At 34.6% G+C, this 19,033-nt stretch overlaps 1 protein-coding gene across 1 annotated transcript in view; it reads left to right on the forward strand.

Moving 5' to 3' along the window:
* LOC132154506 (contactin-associated protein-like 2) overlaps nt 1-16,751 on the forward strand; it is a 35,826-nt gene extending 19,075 nt beyond the window's left edge. The window contains exons 7-25 of the mRNA XM_059563085.1: nt 631-774; nt 2,550-2,808; nt 3,016-3,165; nt 3,336-3,498; nt 4,356-4,462; nt 4,862-4,981; nt 5,825-5,943; nt 6,051-6,135; nt 6,297-6,453; nt 7,394-7,521; nt 7,788-7,958; nt 8,302-8,520; nt 8,657-8,893; nt 9,741-9,968; nt 10,079-10,206; nt 10,325-10,424; nt 12,308-12,538; nt 14,231-14,305; nt 15,543-16,751. Of these exons, the coding sequence (XP_059419068.1) occupies nt 631-774; nt 2,550-2,808; nt 3,016-3,165; nt 3,336-3,498; nt 4,356-4,462; nt 4,862-4,981; nt 5,825-5,943; nt 6,051-6,135; nt 6,297-6,453; nt 7,394-7,521; nt 7,788-7,958; nt 8,302-8,520; nt 8,657-8,893; nt 9,741-9,968; nt 10,079-10,206; nt 10,325-10,424; nt 12,308-12,538; nt 14,231-14,305; nt 15,543-15,742 (3,021 nt within the window). The 3' untranslated portion in view covers nt 15,743-16,751. The remainder of the gene's footprint in view (nt 1-630; nt 775-2,549; nt 2,809-3,015; nt 3,166-3,335; nt 3,499-4,355; nt 4,463-4,861; nt 4,982-5,824; nt 5,944-6,050; nt 6,136-6,296; nt 6,454-7,393; nt 7,522-7,787; nt 7,959-8,301; nt 8,521-8,656; nt 8,894-9,740; nt 9,969-10,078; nt 10,207-10,324; nt 10,425-12,307; nt 12,539-14,230; nt 14,306-15,542) is intronic.
* The last annotated feature ends 2,282 nt before the right edge of the window (nt 16,752-19,033 follow it).

Genomic DNA, 19,033 nt, shown 5'->3' on the forward strand with positions numbered 1-19,033 from the left:
TTACATCATGTTTATCTATGTGTATATATATATATATATATATATATATATATATATATATATAATTAAAAAAATATTCAGTTAATGTTATTTTATTTCAAGTAACTTTATTTATTTTAAATGGTTTAAATGGTTTAATGTTAGTTTTAGTTCTGGTCTTAGGTAACTATAAGAACCCTGAATGGAAAATATGAAAATAACATCTAATTCAGAATGTTTCTAGTAGGCTAGTACATCAGTGATACTAAAAAAAGAACTGGTTTAATAGCAGCAATTCTGAACTGAATACATGCAATGTAAAAAATTTAGGGGTGAACTATCCCTTTAAGATCACAGAAGAGATATTAACAAAATGACATATTTGAATATTATGTAATAAATTCCTCTCTCATCTTCTCTCTCATGTTTCATTTACAGCCTCCCCCCTCTGTTTCATAATTTTACCCCAGTGCTGCTGGGATTTGGGTCTTTAGCACACAAATGATTACGTTCACTGGGTGGCATTTATTCAAACAGATGATAGCGTAGATAAGATTATGTTATTATATTAAGATTAATATTATTACCTGTCTATATTATAGATGGTAAATGATTCCATCACTTTCACTGTACATCTGTGTCTATTCCCAGATTACATTTGGAGGGATGCCTGTGTCTGCAAAGCCCAGCTCAGGGGGCAGAGAGAACTACATCGGCTGCATGGAGGCCATTCATTACAACGGGGACAACATCACTAACCTCGCGCGCAGGAGAAAAGTAGACACCTCCAGCTTCGTACGTGCCAAATTTGCATGTCTATTTTTATCAAATGAACACTCTCCAATGCCTTGTGGAGATAATTCAGGAGCTTCATAAAAGACTTACTGTTGCTGGGTGTTATGTTGCTCCAAGACAAAGATATTTCTGATACTTCTGACTGCTGTAATCACAAAGCTGCTTGTTTTTATTCTTATTTACTTTTTTATTTATAGAAACTGGGACTGTCAATATGTTAAATAATTAACAAATAATTAAAGTAAGAATGTTCAAATTATATTTTTATTTAGTTTTTATTTAGTCATTTATCAGATGCTTTTATTCAAAGTGACTTACAAATGAGGACAGAAGCAATCAAATGTAGTATTAAAATAACGAAAAAATGATCTAAAACTAAAAGCTAAAACTTTATAAATACTATCTATGCACATTTTAAAAATAAAAAAGTAGAAATGAATAGAAAGAATGAATAGAATAGAAATGACTAATGCATACAAAAAACTTTTCAAAACTTAACATCTAAATGAAAAACTAAAAATAAAGCTAAAAACAACATAACACTAAGCCAAACACCAAAAAAAATAAAAATATTGAAATCTAAATAATTAAATTCTATAATTTCAGAAGAGTAAATAAATAAATGTTCTTTTGAGTTCAAGGATATAGGAAAACGACAGACCAACAATAACTCACATATGCAATTTCACAGCAATTTCTACTCTATAAAATGTTTTGGAGTTTGACGTAATTAGAAAACTGTGTGTTCATTGTAGAAATTTCCATGAGTTTTTAAGATTTTAAGACTCAAAGAACCCATTTTTTGAGGGTATTATAATTATTATATTACTATACTTGGATTTATTCTGGGATATGTTTTTTAATATTATTTAACCCAATTTCTCAGTAGTTTCTACAATTTTTTTTTAGAGATTAGAGTGTATTTTAGAGAGATTTAGAGAGTATTTTAGAGAACTAGAAAAAAATATTTGAGTTTTGAGATTTTATTCATGTCAATCACATTTCTGACAAATCACAAACCTCATTTTTATAAATTCCTGATTAAAGAAATTCTAAAATATATATAATTACTTCTGGTTAAAGTCAACAAGAAATCTAAATTTCTTTTCATTTGCTTTCTTAATACATATTTTATGCTTGTTGTTTTCAGTGATTTCTCTAATTTGATTTTCTGTATTGTTTACAGTAATCTCAGCTCCTGAAGGTTTGCAGCTTTTATATTTCACAGTAAATTTACAATTGATACAGTTCCTCTCCTTGTGCTAACGTTACAATAATCAGATGTTCCCTTCCCTTTCCCACATTACTCTGTGTGTGAGGACAGACATGAAGTGAGAAGTTATTTCACTCTGTGTGCTTGTTCTGTGATTATTCACAATGACTACATAATGACTGGTGGTTACGGTCCACAGTCCCTTTTTTTGGCAGTTTAAGGTGATTGAGTGGAGCAATGGTAGCTGCTTTTCCTGGATCAAGGTGGTCTGCAAGCCTTAACCAGCTTAAACCACAGGCTGGGATTCCAGACATCTAGACAAGTGTGGACCAGCTAGAAACTAGACAAAACCAGCCACCGCCTTAAGCTGGTTTTATATGGATTTTCCAGTAGGGTCCTATCAAAGTTTCCTGATTAAAACTCCCTCTTAAATCAATCTGTCCTCTGAAATTGTACTGTAAATTTGTGATCATTCCTGTAGCGCTGTGTGTTGATATCCTTGATAAACGCTTTGATTTTAAATGTTTCATAATTTTAATTTCATCTGCTTTTCCCATTCCAGCATAACCTGACGTTCTCCTGCACGGAGTCCCACACACTCCCCGCCTTCTTTAACTCCACCAGCTCCTTGCAGCTTCCGGGACGGACTGACGCAGACACAGTGTCAGTCAGACTGCAGTTTCGGACATGGAACCCCACCGGTCTGCTGTTCTTTACCCCGCTCATGCCTGGAGGGGTGGAGGTCAGCCTTGTGGAGGGTAAAGTTACCGTCCACATCTATGTCACGCTGGGCAAGAACAAACGTGTGGATATATCCTCAGGTAACATCGCACCTAAAAAAAACGCACACCCAGAGCTCACTCAGTTTCTAGACTTTCTGCAGTTTCAACTAGAAAAACCCTTGTAGTAACGCACAAACACCTTAGCTATTATATAAACATCTTGTCAACCCCTCAGCACATTAACCAGTGAAACAAACACAAATAAATCAGATTTGTCATTGCTCATGCTAAAGCGTTTCTCTGCAGGTTCTGGTCTTAATGACGGCCAGTGGCACAGCGTTCACTTTCTGGCACTGGAAAGCATTGCCATGTTGACCATCAATGGAGACGAGATGTCCACAGTGAGAGCTGCTCTTCCCATTCAGATCAGGACTGGAGGAGATTATTTTTTCGGAGGTAATTGTAGGAACCACCTCTCTAAACTGTTTTAATAAAATTGACTTCTCCCTATAATATTAAATTAAAATTCAGTTATGTTGGATACTTGAATGTAAGCATCTTCCTGGGCAAGCTCGATTCACTTTGTATGACTGCACATTTGAGACTTTCATTTCCTTGTTGTGCAGGATATTTCCCGCGGACAGACCTTTCTCCATCACAGCGCTCCTTTCAGGGCTGCATGCAGCTAATACATGTCGATGACCAGTTGGTCGACCTGCAGTCTGTGGAACAAGGCATGCTGGGTAGCTTTGAGAACGTCAGTCTGGATATGTGTGCCATCATAGACAGGTAATGCATTGTCAGTATGAACTTGCACTGTTGCCGAGACCCAGTGTGATAATTTACATACAACCAAAACTGTTTTACATATTCTGCTTTATAAAAGTCAACATTTTCTCCTTACAGCATTGCTTTCATATGGTAATGTAACATCTCTTTGTGATAAAGTCAAGCCGCCGTACCCATCCATATTCATTCATGAACGCGCTGCACTGTGCCTTCACAGATGACTCTGCAAATGAATGAAGAAATGACTTTGTTTGCAGTGTTCTGACCAAAAACGTTGATGTATTTTGATTGTCGTTTTTGCTCAGTCTGTCCCAAAAACAGTAAGACACTCCTCGTGTCATGTCACTGATTGATTTATAAGAGTCATGATGACTTTTAAAATTGTAAAGCTGCCGCGAGGAGCTAATGTAAGCCACGTCTAACTCTCTTTAGCAGGAGTTCCTCAAAGCTCTGTCACGTGTTCTGCCCTGTTTGATCAGAACGACTGTGTTAACATGCAGGATCAGGGGAACCTCTCTGAACCTTCTCCAGACAGGACTTAACGATTGCAGAAATTAGGCTTTATAGAGCTACCAAAACAGAAATTATCAAACAGGATAGTGACTCAGTGCAGCTTCTCAACTGGCATTACTTCAGCAAGTGCCAACCTGAAATGTTTTGAAACTTTTCTTATTTTTTTATTTTATTTTTTTGACCATCCAACTAATTAAAATTTGCACCTTTTCGTGCTGACTATTAAATATATATTTTCTGCTTATCTCCTAACACTAGCTTCCTTTCTCAATGCAAAGGATCAGTAAAAATTACTCCAACTTCTTGTAATCCTGCATCTGTAATCTATCTCTCTCTCTCTCCAGGTGTGTGCCAAACCACTGTGAACATGGAGGCAAGTGCTCTCAAACTGGAGACACTTTTAAATGTACCTGTGAAGGAACTGGATACTCTGGTGCCACCTGCCACAACTGTAAGCCATCTAAAATCATATCGCCCACATTTATTTGAGCATACTTTGATTCATATTTCTCTGAAGCTACAGCTATGTAGCAATAGCAAAATGAGTCTTGCTGCATCAATCAACACTTCACAAGGAACTTTATATTTTCTAGTTCTTTAGAATGCTATTAACATACTCATGTCCTAAAAAAAGAACCTCAAGATTTTTTTTATCTCCAAAAAAAAATATATATATATATAGCAAGTTTTACTGAACCTTACATGCAGAGAACCTTATAGAATAGAGATTTGGGTTTGGAATGGTCTTTTAACTTATTATTTATTTAGCTGACTGGCCCTCAGAAATGAAGCATTGTAGATTTTCACGCAGTGTTGGCTGTTTTAATGCTTACACTGTGTGTTTCTGCAGCTGTGTACGAGCAGTCCTGTGAGGAGTACAAACACTTAGGCCGAAGCTCAGACAATTACTGGATCGATCCGGATGGGAGCGGACCTCTGGAGCCATTCAGAGTCACCTGCAATGTGATGGGTCAGAACAATTTAAGAATATATATATATATATATATATATATATATATATATATATATATATATATATATATATATATATATATATATATATATATATATATATATATATATATATATATAAAATTAACAGAATATATATAAAATATTTAAAACAAAATACAATATGAGCGAGAAAATGTGAAGCATGCACATATAAAGTTGTATGTATTATATAAATATATTTAAATATGTATTTCTATACAAAATATATTATATTTACTTATTGAAATATATATTTTTATAGATTTATAATTAAATGTTTACATAGATATATTTGTATTTAAATAAATAACTATATATATATATATATATATATATTTTTTTTTTTTTTTTTATCGATTTAAAACAAAACAATATCAGTGGGTTCTTGTGTAGCATGCACATCTGAAGTTGTTAATATATTCATATCATGTGTTAATATAGTCATTGTCATAACGAGGAATACATTAATAAATAATCTCTCGCATTCACACATCAGTGCCCCTTTGGTACCAAAGAAATTACTCAATTATGACTGTTTGTGGTGTAAGAAACCTTACCTAACATTATAAAACTTACTATTATAAAACCTTACTAATGAAAAATTGTTTCCTTTTTTGTTCATTGTCAAATATATGACAAAAATGTGATATTAGTGCTTTAAGCAATAAATACATCCAATGGTTTTTGCACATTTAGCACATTTTTTTAATTGTCAGTGTTTGCCTGTGTCACTGTTTCTCATTTAAATGAGGGCATTTTATAGAAATATATTAATACCTGAATACCCGCCGACTGGTACACTTGTATATGTGTATTTCAGAAGACAAAGTGTGGACAACCATTGTGAATGAACTTCCAGCTCAAAGCTCTGTGGCAGCGGGTTCCAGAGCTGAAGACAAGACTGTGCTCACACTCAATTACAGCATGTCTGCTGAACAGGTGCCGCTTAAATCAGAGTGAATTTAACAATGAAAACTGTTACACCTAACCAACAGATGCTGGATATGGTGCTCACCTGCAGCGCTGCTCATGTTTTTGTGATTCAGGTGAACGCTGTCACCAGCAGTGCTGAGTTCTGTGAGCAGCATGTGGCGTACATGTGCTACAAATCACACCTGCTCAACTCACCAGGTAAATGATGCGGTAAAAACTTATGGCTCTCATAAGAAAATTCTAAATGAAAATTAGCAGAAAATGTTCTCACTCACAGGTCATTCATGGTGTAGATGAGTTTGTTTCTTCATCTGAACAGATTTAGAGAAATGTAAGAAAGATCTTTCTTTTTTTTTTAGATGGTTCTCCATCCACATGGTGGGTTGGCAGGGGAAATGAGAAGCACTTTTACTGGGGCGGCTCAGGACCAGGTGTGCAGAAATGTGCCTGTGGCATTGAACGCAACTGCACAGATCCCAGATACTATTGCAACTGTGATGCAGATCTGAGACAATGGTGCGATCTCAATCTCTTTTCATTTTGCTAAAGGAATCTAGTAGGACTTACATGTTAGATGCATTCTGCAGAGGACAGAGAGAAAAGCCAGATGTACACAATCCTGGTGGTCTCATAGTTATATTGGATGCTTTGATTTTCCAGGATTTGTTGGATTTGCACACATTGCAGTTACATTTACTATCATTCAAAAGTTTGTGGTCGGTAAGATTTTTTTAAATGTTTTTTTTTTATTAAATCTCCTATGCTCACCAAGGATGCATTTGAAATATTATTACAATTTAAAATTGAATTAATTTCTACATGAGTATGTTTTAAAATGTCATGTATTCCTGTGATCAAAGCTGAATTATCAAAACCATTACACCAGGCTTTCCGTCATTCTTCAGAAATCATTCTAACATTCTAAACATTTCCTATCATTATCTTTTTTAAAAACTGTTGTGCTGCTTAGTATTTTTGTGGAAACCATGATAATTTTTTCAGGAATCTTTGATGAATAGAAAGTTGAAAGCCTTTAAATGTCTTTACTGCTACATTTGATCAATTTAATGTGTTCTTGCTGAATAAAAGTATTAATTTCTTTAAAAAATCTTAATGACTCAAAACTTTTGAATAGTATCTCAAATTGTGCATAACATGCAATTTTTCTTTATGTATAGAAATGCAATGTGCTCAACTTAAATTTCCCCCCAAAAAAACACAATTTTCTATATCGCCTCCATGACCATAAAAACCACATACTTACCATATTTATGTGTAACCAATGCCTTTTGCTGATTAAATGTAATAAATGATTGCACATTTTTTACACACTAGACAGTGTGCATTATGTACTATGCAGTAAGCAGTACTCAGCTCCTCTCTGTTGCATTGCACAATGATATATTGCCCCCTTGTGGTTCATAATTCTTCCTCTGCATCGTGTTTTTTTCTCTAGGAAAGAAGATGCTGGTATGTTGATGTATAAGGACCATCTGCCTGTCATTCAGGTGGTGGTTGGTGATGTTCACCGCTCTGGATCTGAAGCCAGACTCACTGTTGGGCCGCTCCGCTGTCAGGGAGATCGTAAGTGCAGTCATGCTCTAAAATGTATCATCTATCAACACAGTTTAGCCAAGTAAGACATGTTACTGGATCAGCATTTGTTCTTGGTCCGATGACACAAACAATTACAGGCCTATCCAAAAAACTAATCATAACCTACCATTAAATCCAATGTGAAATGATAGATTGATAACATCAAATTATGTTTAATGCCGCTAGTAGCATAGAAATTATACACTGCAGCTTTAAATTTGACCTACTGAGCTGTCAATGTGTTTCTTTTATAGGTCACTTCTGGAACGCAGCGTCCTTCAATACACCTGCATCTTATCTTCATTTCCCCACCTTCCAAGCCGAGACCAGTGCAGACATCTCCTTCTATTTTAAGACTTCATCCTCGCATGGTGTCTTTCTGGAAAACCTGGGCAATCCAGATTTTATTCGCTTAGAACTCAAATGTAAATCCACATACTTGTATCACCTCAAGATTGCTTTAAAGCCCTCAGTGAATCCCGTCAATTATAGCATTATACTATTTATATGTAAACCATTATAGTATATATATATATATATATATATATATATATAGAAATTCAGATTTCATTTTAATTGTTAGTTTTAAATAGTAATTTTAGTACTTAAACTTGAAGGCAACATTTCTGTTTTTTTCCCCCTGAATTTTATCATCTATTTCAGCGTCATTTCATTCAATTTTTATTTTGGATAAATAAATTATTATTATTATTATAAATTATTATTCTTAATAATTTTAGTTAACAGTAACAACACTGTTTTCCACAGCTGCTACAGTGGTGTCCTTCTCATTTGATGTGGGCAACGGGCCGGTGGAATTAACCGTACGCTCATCTACACCTCTCAATGATGACCAGTGGCACAGGGTGGAGGCGGAGTGGAATATTAAAGAGGCTGTTTTGCGATTGGACAAGGTGCATAGGGAGGTTAGGTCAGCCCCGCCTCAGGGCCACACCCACATGCAGCTCTTCAGCCAGCTGTTTGTAGGTAAGATCTCCGGCAGATGACTGGGAAGTAAAATTTTGCAAGAAAAAACTTACTCTCGTACTTGTGTTTGTAATTTACCTTATTGTAAAGTGTTAACATTATATCTCGCCATGTCTGTGTTGCTGTAACACTTTAGGTGCTTCAGGAGGGCAGAAAGGATTTCTAGGTTGCATTCGTTCCCTAAAGGTCAATGGAGTGACACTTGACCTTGAAGGGAGGGCAAAGGTCACACCAGGAGTGAAGCCTGGATGCTCGGGTCACTGCAGCAGCTATGGGATGCATTGCCAGAATGAAGGGAAATGTATTGAGAAATACAATGGATACTCGTGCGACTGCAGTCTGACTGCCTTCGATGGGCCTTTCTGCAATGATGGTATGAACACTAATCTTAGAACATAAATAATTCAGTTTCACTTGGCTGTAATGGGCAACAAATATATTCCAATGCACAAATATCATCTTTTAGGAGTATATTAACATAAAAATGGCAACAAAGCTGGACTACAAACCAATTTGGATCAGTTTTGCTTAGTTCATATTCAGGGCTTGACAGTGAAACCGTTTCTCTCATTTACATTTACATTTATTCATTTAGCAGACAATGCGATTTTCTGACTAAAACTAGATGTGTGCAAACTGTAAAAAAAAAACAACAACAAAAGAAACCTTGATAGTTCATAAAGTCTAAAAACGTTGTATGGAATTTAAGGACATAAAAATAACAAATAATAATAAAGTCCTAATTCTCATTTTAAGAAGTCTTAAAATTGGAGATGTAAAAATAGGAATCATAATGTGATTAACATGATTATTAAATTTATGATTTCAGTAAATAAATCACTTAAAAAAAACTATAATTTAATTAACAAAATAAAAGTGTGTACATTTCAAAATAAGAGTCACTGTGTATTTGGTTCTTATTTAGAAATAAAACTTAGTTTTTAATTTGTTTATTATGGGATATAGATAGATAGATAGATAGATAGATAGATAGATAGATAGATAGATAGATAGATAGATAGATAGATAGATAGATAGATAGATAGATAGATAGATAGATAGATAGATAGATAGATAGATAGATAGATAGATAGATAGATAGATACCCTACTTTTTTTTTTTTTTTTTTTTTGCTCCTGAATTTTTAGCCTTACTGAGCACATGTGTTTGGACAGAAGGTAAATGTCAAGCCCTGTTGTCGTCATCTGCTTCCACTTTAGATGTTGGAGGGTATTTTGAGAGTGGGACCCTGGTGCGCTACGACCTCATGTCCGAGAGCAGCTCATCTCCTGCAGTGAAGGAAGGCATCTTTGGCGTCCTGACTGCAGTGGGTAATCTGACCCGTGAGGAGCTGAGCTTTAGTTTCAGCACGTCCCACACACCTGCAGTCCTCATCTACATTAGCTCCAAGACACAGGACTACCTGGCCGTGGTGCTGCGGCACAACGGTGAGACACGCTCACGTGTTTAGATCTCAAGATTTTTGTATTTGCTGTAGTTTTAGTTTTAACGGCTGCTTAGATGCTCTTAACACTGATGAAACATTGTTTTCCCTCAGGTACTTTACAGATCCGCTATAACCTTGGAGGACTGAGGGAGTCGTTCACGATCAACCTGAATCATCGTAGCATGGCTAACGGTCAGCCTCACAATGTCAACATCAGCCGACAGGACAGACTCATTCAGGTGCAGGTACTGTATCTGTCTCCGTCGAGCCACTAGATGAAGATAGTTTCACAGTTCAGATGAATCTGCTTTATATTAGATGATAATAATTCACTGGATTTATGAGTCTGTCTGTGAGTTGCAGGTGGATCATTATTCCACCGTAAGCTACACTCTTCCTGAAGCCTCAGACACTGAGTTCAACCTTGTGAAGACCATTTTCCTAGGAAAAGTTTTTGGTAAGTAGGCTATTATGTACAAATATTAGCATGACTCAGGGTTTTAAATATGCAAATGACCAAAAAAATAAATTAAAAAAACGTAAAAACTAATATAGAAAAATATTATTACTTCATATAGCACAGGTGTTGTAGCACAGCATCATTACTCCAGTCAGAAATCATTCTAATATGCTGATTTGCTGCTCAAGAAACATTTCTGATTATTATCAATGTTAAATAAAAGTTGTGCTGCTTAATAGTTTTGTAGAAATCTTGATACAGTTCTCAGGATTCTTTGTGGAATAGAAAATAAAAAATTACAACATTTATTAGAAATATATATATATATTTTTTTACATATTGTCACTTTATGGTCACCTTTGATCAGATTAATGCATCCTTGCTAAATAAAAGTATTCATTTTTCAAAAAAATCTTACTTACCCGAAATTTTGAACAGCAGTGAACTATATAAGTAAATATATTAAATATGATGAAAACAGTGATATGCTCTAGAAATGAATTACTACTTTCTATACATGTCAAATAGATTTGTATATTCTTTGTGACTATCTATTCTGACAAACTCATTCATACATTTAGGTTTTAGCATTTTTGACAAGTAATAATATTATTGAAAAAAGCTCCATAGCATCACATAGCGTAAAATGATAAACCATATTTACCAAGAATGCATGATTCGCTCTCCTCCTTCTCCTTCCACTGGAATCTGAATGTAAGTCCTGACATCATCATGTGAAAGCTCTGGGTTCTGCTCCTGATTTCAGTCCAGTCCCCAGGTTTTCCTGCAGACTTTTCTAGCAGAGATGAGCTGCATTACACACACAGAGAGCTGAACGTGTGATGGGTCTGCATCTACACCCAGATAGATCTGTAATATTGTCGCTTAAGGTTTAGACCGAGGGAAATCTACAGTTTGTTATTTAGATTTACACATAAGTGGATTGTGAAAGAGACAGACAGAAAAGAGAAATCTGGTGTTTTGCTTCGAGTTGCAAGACCTGCAAAGTGCTGGGAACACATACGCAGTTCCATATCTGAGATTGCAAACAGGTAATATGTTCATAAAATGCTTTATATTCAAAATATTAGCATATGTTTTATATGTGTGATTGTTCGTTATTTATTTATTTATTTATTTTTTTTTTTGGAGCCGGGTGTTTTGTGTGATGTTTAGTAACATATTGGACAAAATTATGAGGATAATCAAGGACAGCACAGGTTTTCTCTCTTCTCACATATATAAAAATGCATTCATCTGTTCATGTTTATGTATATTGTAAAAACAAGTCTTTTGGCTTTCAGTGTCATGGTGTTTGCTTGCAGTCTTAAGTGTGTCAAAATCCACTTTTTTATATTGTTAACACAATAACTGTGGCATATTGCTTTTATAAAACATTGACACTACTATTTAATAAATAAGATGAATATATATATATATATATATATATATATATATATATATATATATATATATATATATATACAAACTTTTGTATGGTTTTTCCAACTGTTGGAGTGATTTCTGAAGGATCACGTGACACTGAAGACTTGATGCTGAACATTCAGCTTTGACCACAGGAATAAATTACATTTGTGTAATTTGTAATTTATGTCTACGTCACTATGTGGAAATATTTGCGTAATGCCGCCCAAATGTTCACGCAAAGGTGTGGTTTCAGTAATCACAGTTAGTGTTGAAGCAGTCATGTCAGGGACATGCTGTGTTTATCTAGTAGAAAGCTTAAGCTCTTTATTTTGTAAAGTGTCTTAGATCATTCATTTTAAAACACCTGTCCTATAACTTTTATCATTGCCTTCACACTCACTCACAGTTGTTTCCTCTATCTGATTTTTTCTGCTGTTGTCTTTGTCTTTCAGAAACAGGTCAGATTGATCCGGTGTTGATAGAGCGATATAACACGCCAGGATTCGTGGGCTGTCTCTCCAGAGTGCAGTTCAACCGCATCGCCCCGCTGAAGGCCGCCCTGAGGACCGGAGTACCCTCCACAGCCTCCATACAGGGAGTCCTGGTGGAGTCCAACTGCGGGGCATCTCCACTCACAGTACCACCAATGTCTGCGGTCTTTGACCCCTGGCACACAGATTCAGGTAACTCCATGATTAAAAGCTGTTATTTTGCCCCTACATGTTTTAAAATGAGATGTTAAATTTCTCCAATCTGTTCTGATGAAGAAACACACTCATCTATATCTTGAATGGCCTTAGGGTGAGTAAACTTTCAGCAAATATTCCTATTTGGGTGATCTATCTCTTTATGGGCTGAGCTCATGCTTGTAATGTAAGTTGGTTTCTTCAGAGACTGAAGATCTAGAACAATGAGCCTCCAGTGTAGATCATGGGAGCATTTGCCCCTTTATGTGTTTTCATTATTCGAGCAGTCGAATCAACATCTTGTCATTTGTATAGGAATGTGATTGAAATGCGGTTGAGAGGTAAAAGAAAGAAAGAAATGTTCAGATCTGAATCAGCAGGATATTATAAAGGTCTTTGTCAGATGTCCCCTTATGGGAACTAAAGGGGGATATTGAGGATCTTGAGTTTTTTTTTGTTTTTTTGTTTTTTTTTACAGTTTCATTATGAATCTGATGCACATGAAATGTATTTCTATCTTCTGAAGAGATCTTTCCTGGTTTACTGGAAGAAATCTGATTTTTAGTAAAGGACATCTGTGATCTCTTCCCTGTAGAGAGGATTACTGCGGCACATTCCTGTCTGTGTGTGTAAGAGTGTGTGTGTGTGTGGGTGTGTGTGGGTGTGTGTGGGTGTGTGTGGGTGCGTGTGTGTGTGTGTGTGTGTGTGTGTGTGTGTGTGTGTGTGTGTGTGTGTGTGTGTGTGTGTGTGTGTGTGTGTGTGTGTGTGTGTGGAACAGGTTTTGGAAGCACCAGTGAGGTTTGTGTGAGGGTTAGTTTCACGTTTAGGTTTAAGGAATGGGAAGCACGTGAACTCATTATAGGAATAATAAAGATAATCCTAAATCATATATTTCCTCTCATATTCATAGTTTATATATTCCTATAACTAATGTCACACCCCTAATATATTCCTTTTGATTACATTTATTATTATTTTCTTAAATTCTTACTTATCTTGTAATAAAAACAAAATTAAGAAATAAAAATAAATTATTAGAATAATAAATGAAATTAAAGTCTGTTATTATTATCATTATTAATACATTAAAATAATAAATGTATATTAAAACTCTAAAGATTTAATCAATTTATAACTGAAATTTTACAATATTTCATATTAATATTTATATATATATATATAATATAACATTTCTAATTTAATATTAAAATAATATAGTAAGTATTATTATGTGTTATTTCTTGCATACAATTTACATTATTTTACTTTATTTACTTAAATATCTCAGTATACATAGCTAAACTTCAAATGCATGGGAATATGAATTTGCTGATTTTGTAATAACAATAAAAATAAAAATATGAAATAAAAGAGGGGATGAGTGATCTTGGTACATGAGTATGTGAGTGTGTGCTTACACGCATGCCTATATTGAGTATCTTGAGTTTTCTTGGATATTTGTGGAGTATGGTGTTTGGAGCCTGTGGAGACGGCAGATGAAAAGAGCAGAAGGTTGGTCTCAGATCTGCGTCTCCTCCTGAGAGAAACACTCGAGCGCGTGCACCGATACACTCCGCTGCCCACAGTGTTCCACTAACCTTCTGTACTTCATCTATGCCAAGAAATTCAGTGAAAGGGATTGTCAAAGTTTAGACTCATAAAACAGTGCACTTTTCTCTTTTTTTCAAGACGGTGCCCAGTTCCCATTCAACGAGGAGAGAGTCAGTCGTGATGGTGTCAAAAGAGACTCTGCAATAATTGGAGGTGAAATATACAGCTCAAGTTTAATGCTGCTACACATTATAACTTAGCTCAGTGTTTTTTTTTTTTGTTTTTTTTTAATCAATCCACAGTTAGGCTCTAAATATGCTAGCATGCATAGCAAAACAGGCCACTAGAAATGCACGTTAACAGTGCTAACATTTTCATAAAACCTATGTTTTTGGACTGCTTCATTTTTAATGTCATGAGACAACCATTGTTTTTCCAAGACAACCTTTGAAGGACTTATTTAGTAAGATGGATAAAAATTTTACAGATTTTATCACATGTACATTCAAATAATATTTTTGTACTTGGACATAAAATGTTTCTATTTGTTTTATTGTTTGTTGAATCCATATCTGCCATGATATAGCAATGGATTTAGAATATAAACAACCAACCGTTATAATATTTCTTAGGCCAACGATTATATTTCTTTGATATTTTCTTTTTTGTGTGTTGTAAAACATTTCTATAGTGATTTAAATTAATTTAGTTCATTCAATTTTAATTAATCATTACAACCATGATTTTAATATAAATCCATGAATAAATTATATTAATATTAATATTTATAATATAATCCAATATAAAAATTTAATATTATAAATATGATTAAAGGGTAAATAAATGAAAAAAATGAAAATTCTGTCATTAATTACTCACCCTCATGTCTTTCCAAACCCGTAAGTCCTTCGTTTATCTTCGAAACACAAATTAAGATATTTTGATATTCTGATAGCTTTATAAAATTAAGGTTGAACCACTGATGTCACGTGGACTATTTTAACAATGTGGAGGGTCAGAAAGCTCTCAGATTTCATCAAAATGATCTTAAAGTCTTAGGGGTTTGGAACAACATGAGGGTGAGTAATTAATAACAGGATTTTCATTTTTGGGTGAACTATCTCTTTAAAATAAGTACAATTCACCTATTAAAATAATATCATGTTTTATCATTGGTGTAGAACATTTCTATGTATGATTCATTATTACAATCATTATTTTCATATCATTGTCTAAATGTATAACACTAATATTGATATTATATAATAAAATATGATATTAAAATATAATTAAATATTAAAATATCAGTATTATAAACATTATTAAAATAATTAGAATGTAATCTATTAAAATAATATAGTCTAACTTTTATCATATTTTATCATTGGCGTAAATAATTTCTGATTTATTATTACAATCATGATTTTAATGTTATTTCTTGCTTATGTAGGCATCATCGCAGTGGTGATTTTCATTATCCTCTGCACGCTGGTGTTCCTGGTGCGTCACATGTTCCATCACAAGGGCTCCTACCACACCAACGAGGCCAAAGGGGCGGAGTCTGCCGACTGCGCTGATGCAGCCATCATCGTGAATGACCCCGCCTTCACAGAGACCATCGACGAGAGCAAGAAGGAGTGGTTCATTTAGCCACACCCCCTTGGAGAGTCTTCTTTCTCTTACATGAATACCCTGATGGATACATTTAAAAAGGTCATTCTGAGATTTTTGAGCAGCCGATGTGAAACGGACACGTGGCAAGTCCATTTGGACCACGTCTGTGCACTAAATGGCATGTCTGTTCTGTAATTATTTTGTATGTACGTGAATACAGCACAAGGACTTCTGTGAGATCAAATTCATCCCATGCACACGACTGGCATATTCCATGTGGGACAACAGTAAATAAAACCAACAACGGATGCATAAATCATTGCAATACTGCTGGTCTGTTAACAAATGTGTGTTCAGCAAACATGAATGCACCAAATACTCCAATAGCACAAAACGGAATGTGTACAGAATGATGCATACTTATGTTTCTGATAATGACATTTGATTGTATTTAAACATTTTGTTGTCAGCATCTTCAGGACAATAATATATTGTAGCATGGTAATCCGCCGATGGCATTCTGAATCACTCATCAATGTTAATGCAGCACTTTTATATCTCATGGTAAATGTTCTTTATAGTTCTCAGAACTCAGTGTTATTTATCTGTTTCTCCATAAGTGCTTGTTCGAACCCTATGGAAAACATGACAGGCGTTTTAGATGGTTTTTATAAGGAGATGCTCTTAAAAACATGAAAGCTGTAGAGAAAGAGTTTAGTTCAAATGTGTTCAATAGTAAATGATCTTGAATGGTCCATTTGCTTCAGTGTCTTTTAATGTGCCTCAAAGGTTCAAGATTTCTTCTGGCCAAGCATGGATTTTGTGATAGATTTGATGACCCTTACATGTTAATATCAAAGAAAGTTGAATTTTTTTGTGGGTTTGCAGTTTTAAAGCACTGCTCATTTAAAATCAGCGGCACAAATTTACGCACAAACCTTTTTTAATATTGTCATCACTCTGTCATTTTTATTTCTTAAAGGGATAGTTTACTCAAAAATGTTAATTCTGTTAGCAATTACTCACCCTTGAGTTGTTCCAAACCTTTTTTATAGGAATAGGAATTTCATTTCTGGGTGAACTATCCCTTTAACTATGTCTGAATCCCACATTTCTGTATTAACATGGTCTCATAAGAGTTTGTTTTCTCAACTCATGTGAATTACTAACAAAAGTATTATTCAACCATCAGATAGATTACAAAATCTGGTTTATAATAAAGCACTATGATAATGTTGCTTCCTGTACATTTGGAGTTGTTCCATTAGTTATTAATGTGTTAAATGTGTCTCCATGCATTACCAGTATATCAGTTGGTCTTTTAAATGAACAAAATTGCTTATTTATTAAGATTTGTCACATCAGAATTACTTTGTGATTTTATTATAATGTAACGCAATCATTTGTTCTTTGAATGTTTGAAAATGCTCATGTGTATGATGAAATATTATTTTATGTTGACGGTTGTAAAGAAACTTACTCTCCAATAATGAACACATTGCAAATTTCAATAAACTACTGGATTGTTTTTGTAAACAAAAAAAAAGTTTTTTTTTTTTTTTTTAGGGAATGATTACAAAAAAGCTCTGTTTATTAATATGGCCCTCTCATTATGATGATAATCGCTCATGCCAATCTTATAGGCCAAATCCTACACTTTTTGTGATTTTATTTATTTATCTCTAAAGTCTGTTTTTAATGTTATTCAAGATTTCTTGCTTAGTTTCAGTAAACAGTCTGGTTATTTAATTTCTAAATTTATGTCTACATTGAACTATTAATTTGGATACTGTAATTTACGGTAGTGGTGCATGGGGGAATTACGGTATCATGTCGTAATACAATTATACTTTTAATTACTTTGAAACATATACTGTATACGAAATAAGATGATTACCATATATGATTATTATCACAATTATTAATAACTCAGACGGAACCTTCGACCACAGCCGCTGTTTTCGAGCGGCCCGTACGCTGACGGAGATCGTCGCTGTTTCCGGGGGACCGCGTTTCCGTGAGCACGCGCTGACGGAGTGTTTTTGTGTTCATTATTTCGGCGTCGTTCTTTTTATTTTATTAGTAATAAATAACGTCCGCCGCATACGTGTCTCACATATAAAACGGGATATTGTTATAACAGGATCTGGAGCGGTGTTGGAGATACATGTTTATGTTTGTCGTTCTTTCTGGATGATGGTAAGAGCGCGAGATTAGCGGTTAGCTTTAGCCCGAATCCTGAACACAAACACACAGGGTTACAAGCGATCTTTAATATATTATTATCATAAGTGCACTGTGTACTTCTTTTCTCCTGGCTTGTATTAACGGATCTCTCTAGGAGTCTCACGGAGTATCTGTGGTGTGTTTTCAGATGAGGCCTCAGCAGTCAGATTGTATTTACGTTACGTGAAGCACATAATTAAGCAACTTTTAATTCTCTGTGTGGCATTTTTGATGGAGGGAGTGACTGTTATACTGAAAACATCAGCTTTAGGCTCAAGTACGAGCACAGCAATAACTGGTAACACATGAATCGCTCTGCGGATGTGGTTTAACATGATGAACTGCGAGCGATCCGACAAAACTACATCTAAATCGCTCACACTGAGAGAAATGAAGCTAGCTGTCCAGTGTTGATCTGTCGCTCACTCTGAGTTGAGGACAGGGCCTTATGAACATCATGCAGTGAGGGTCAGTCAAACGAAGAGATTGTTAGAGTTCAGCAGAGATCATCAGACATCTGGAGGGTCAGAGATGAGAATTCAGAATGAGGTTAGCAGTGAACTTGATCACAGGTAACAGGTAATAATTGCAGAATTAGTTTCAACCATTTTTGTATACGTATACTTAAAATTGTATCTATTATAGATTTATTTTTTATATTTGAAATCGCCCATTTTCTCTTAAAAAATTTTTTTGTGAATGTGTAAATGTATGTAAACATTTTTTTCAGAACTTTTTGATGAATGCAGTGTTCACTGAAATTACAAATGTCTTTACTGTCACTTTTGATCTGTTAATGCATCCTCGCTGATTAAAAGTATTAATTTCTTTCCTTTTTCCTTTGAAATCATATATACACAAAACGTTTGATGGCAGTGTAGCACACGTTCCATAAAAATATTAAGCAGAAAAATAGGTTTTCAACATTAATAAAAATGTTTCTTGAGCAGTAAATAAGTATATTAGAATGATTTCTGAAGGATCATCTGACACTGAAGACTGGAGTCAGACTGAGACTTTTCAAAACATGCTTGTGTGTGTTTATATATATATATATATATATATATATTAATCTAGTATATTATTTAGTATGTAATACAA

Source organism: Carassius carassius, chromosome 12 (assembly GCF_963082965.1).
Source record: "Carassius carassius chromosome 12, fCarCar2.1, whole genome shotgun sequence".
NCBI lineage: Eukaryota > Metazoa > Chordata > Actinopteri > Cypriniformes > Cyprinidae > Carassius > Carassius carassius.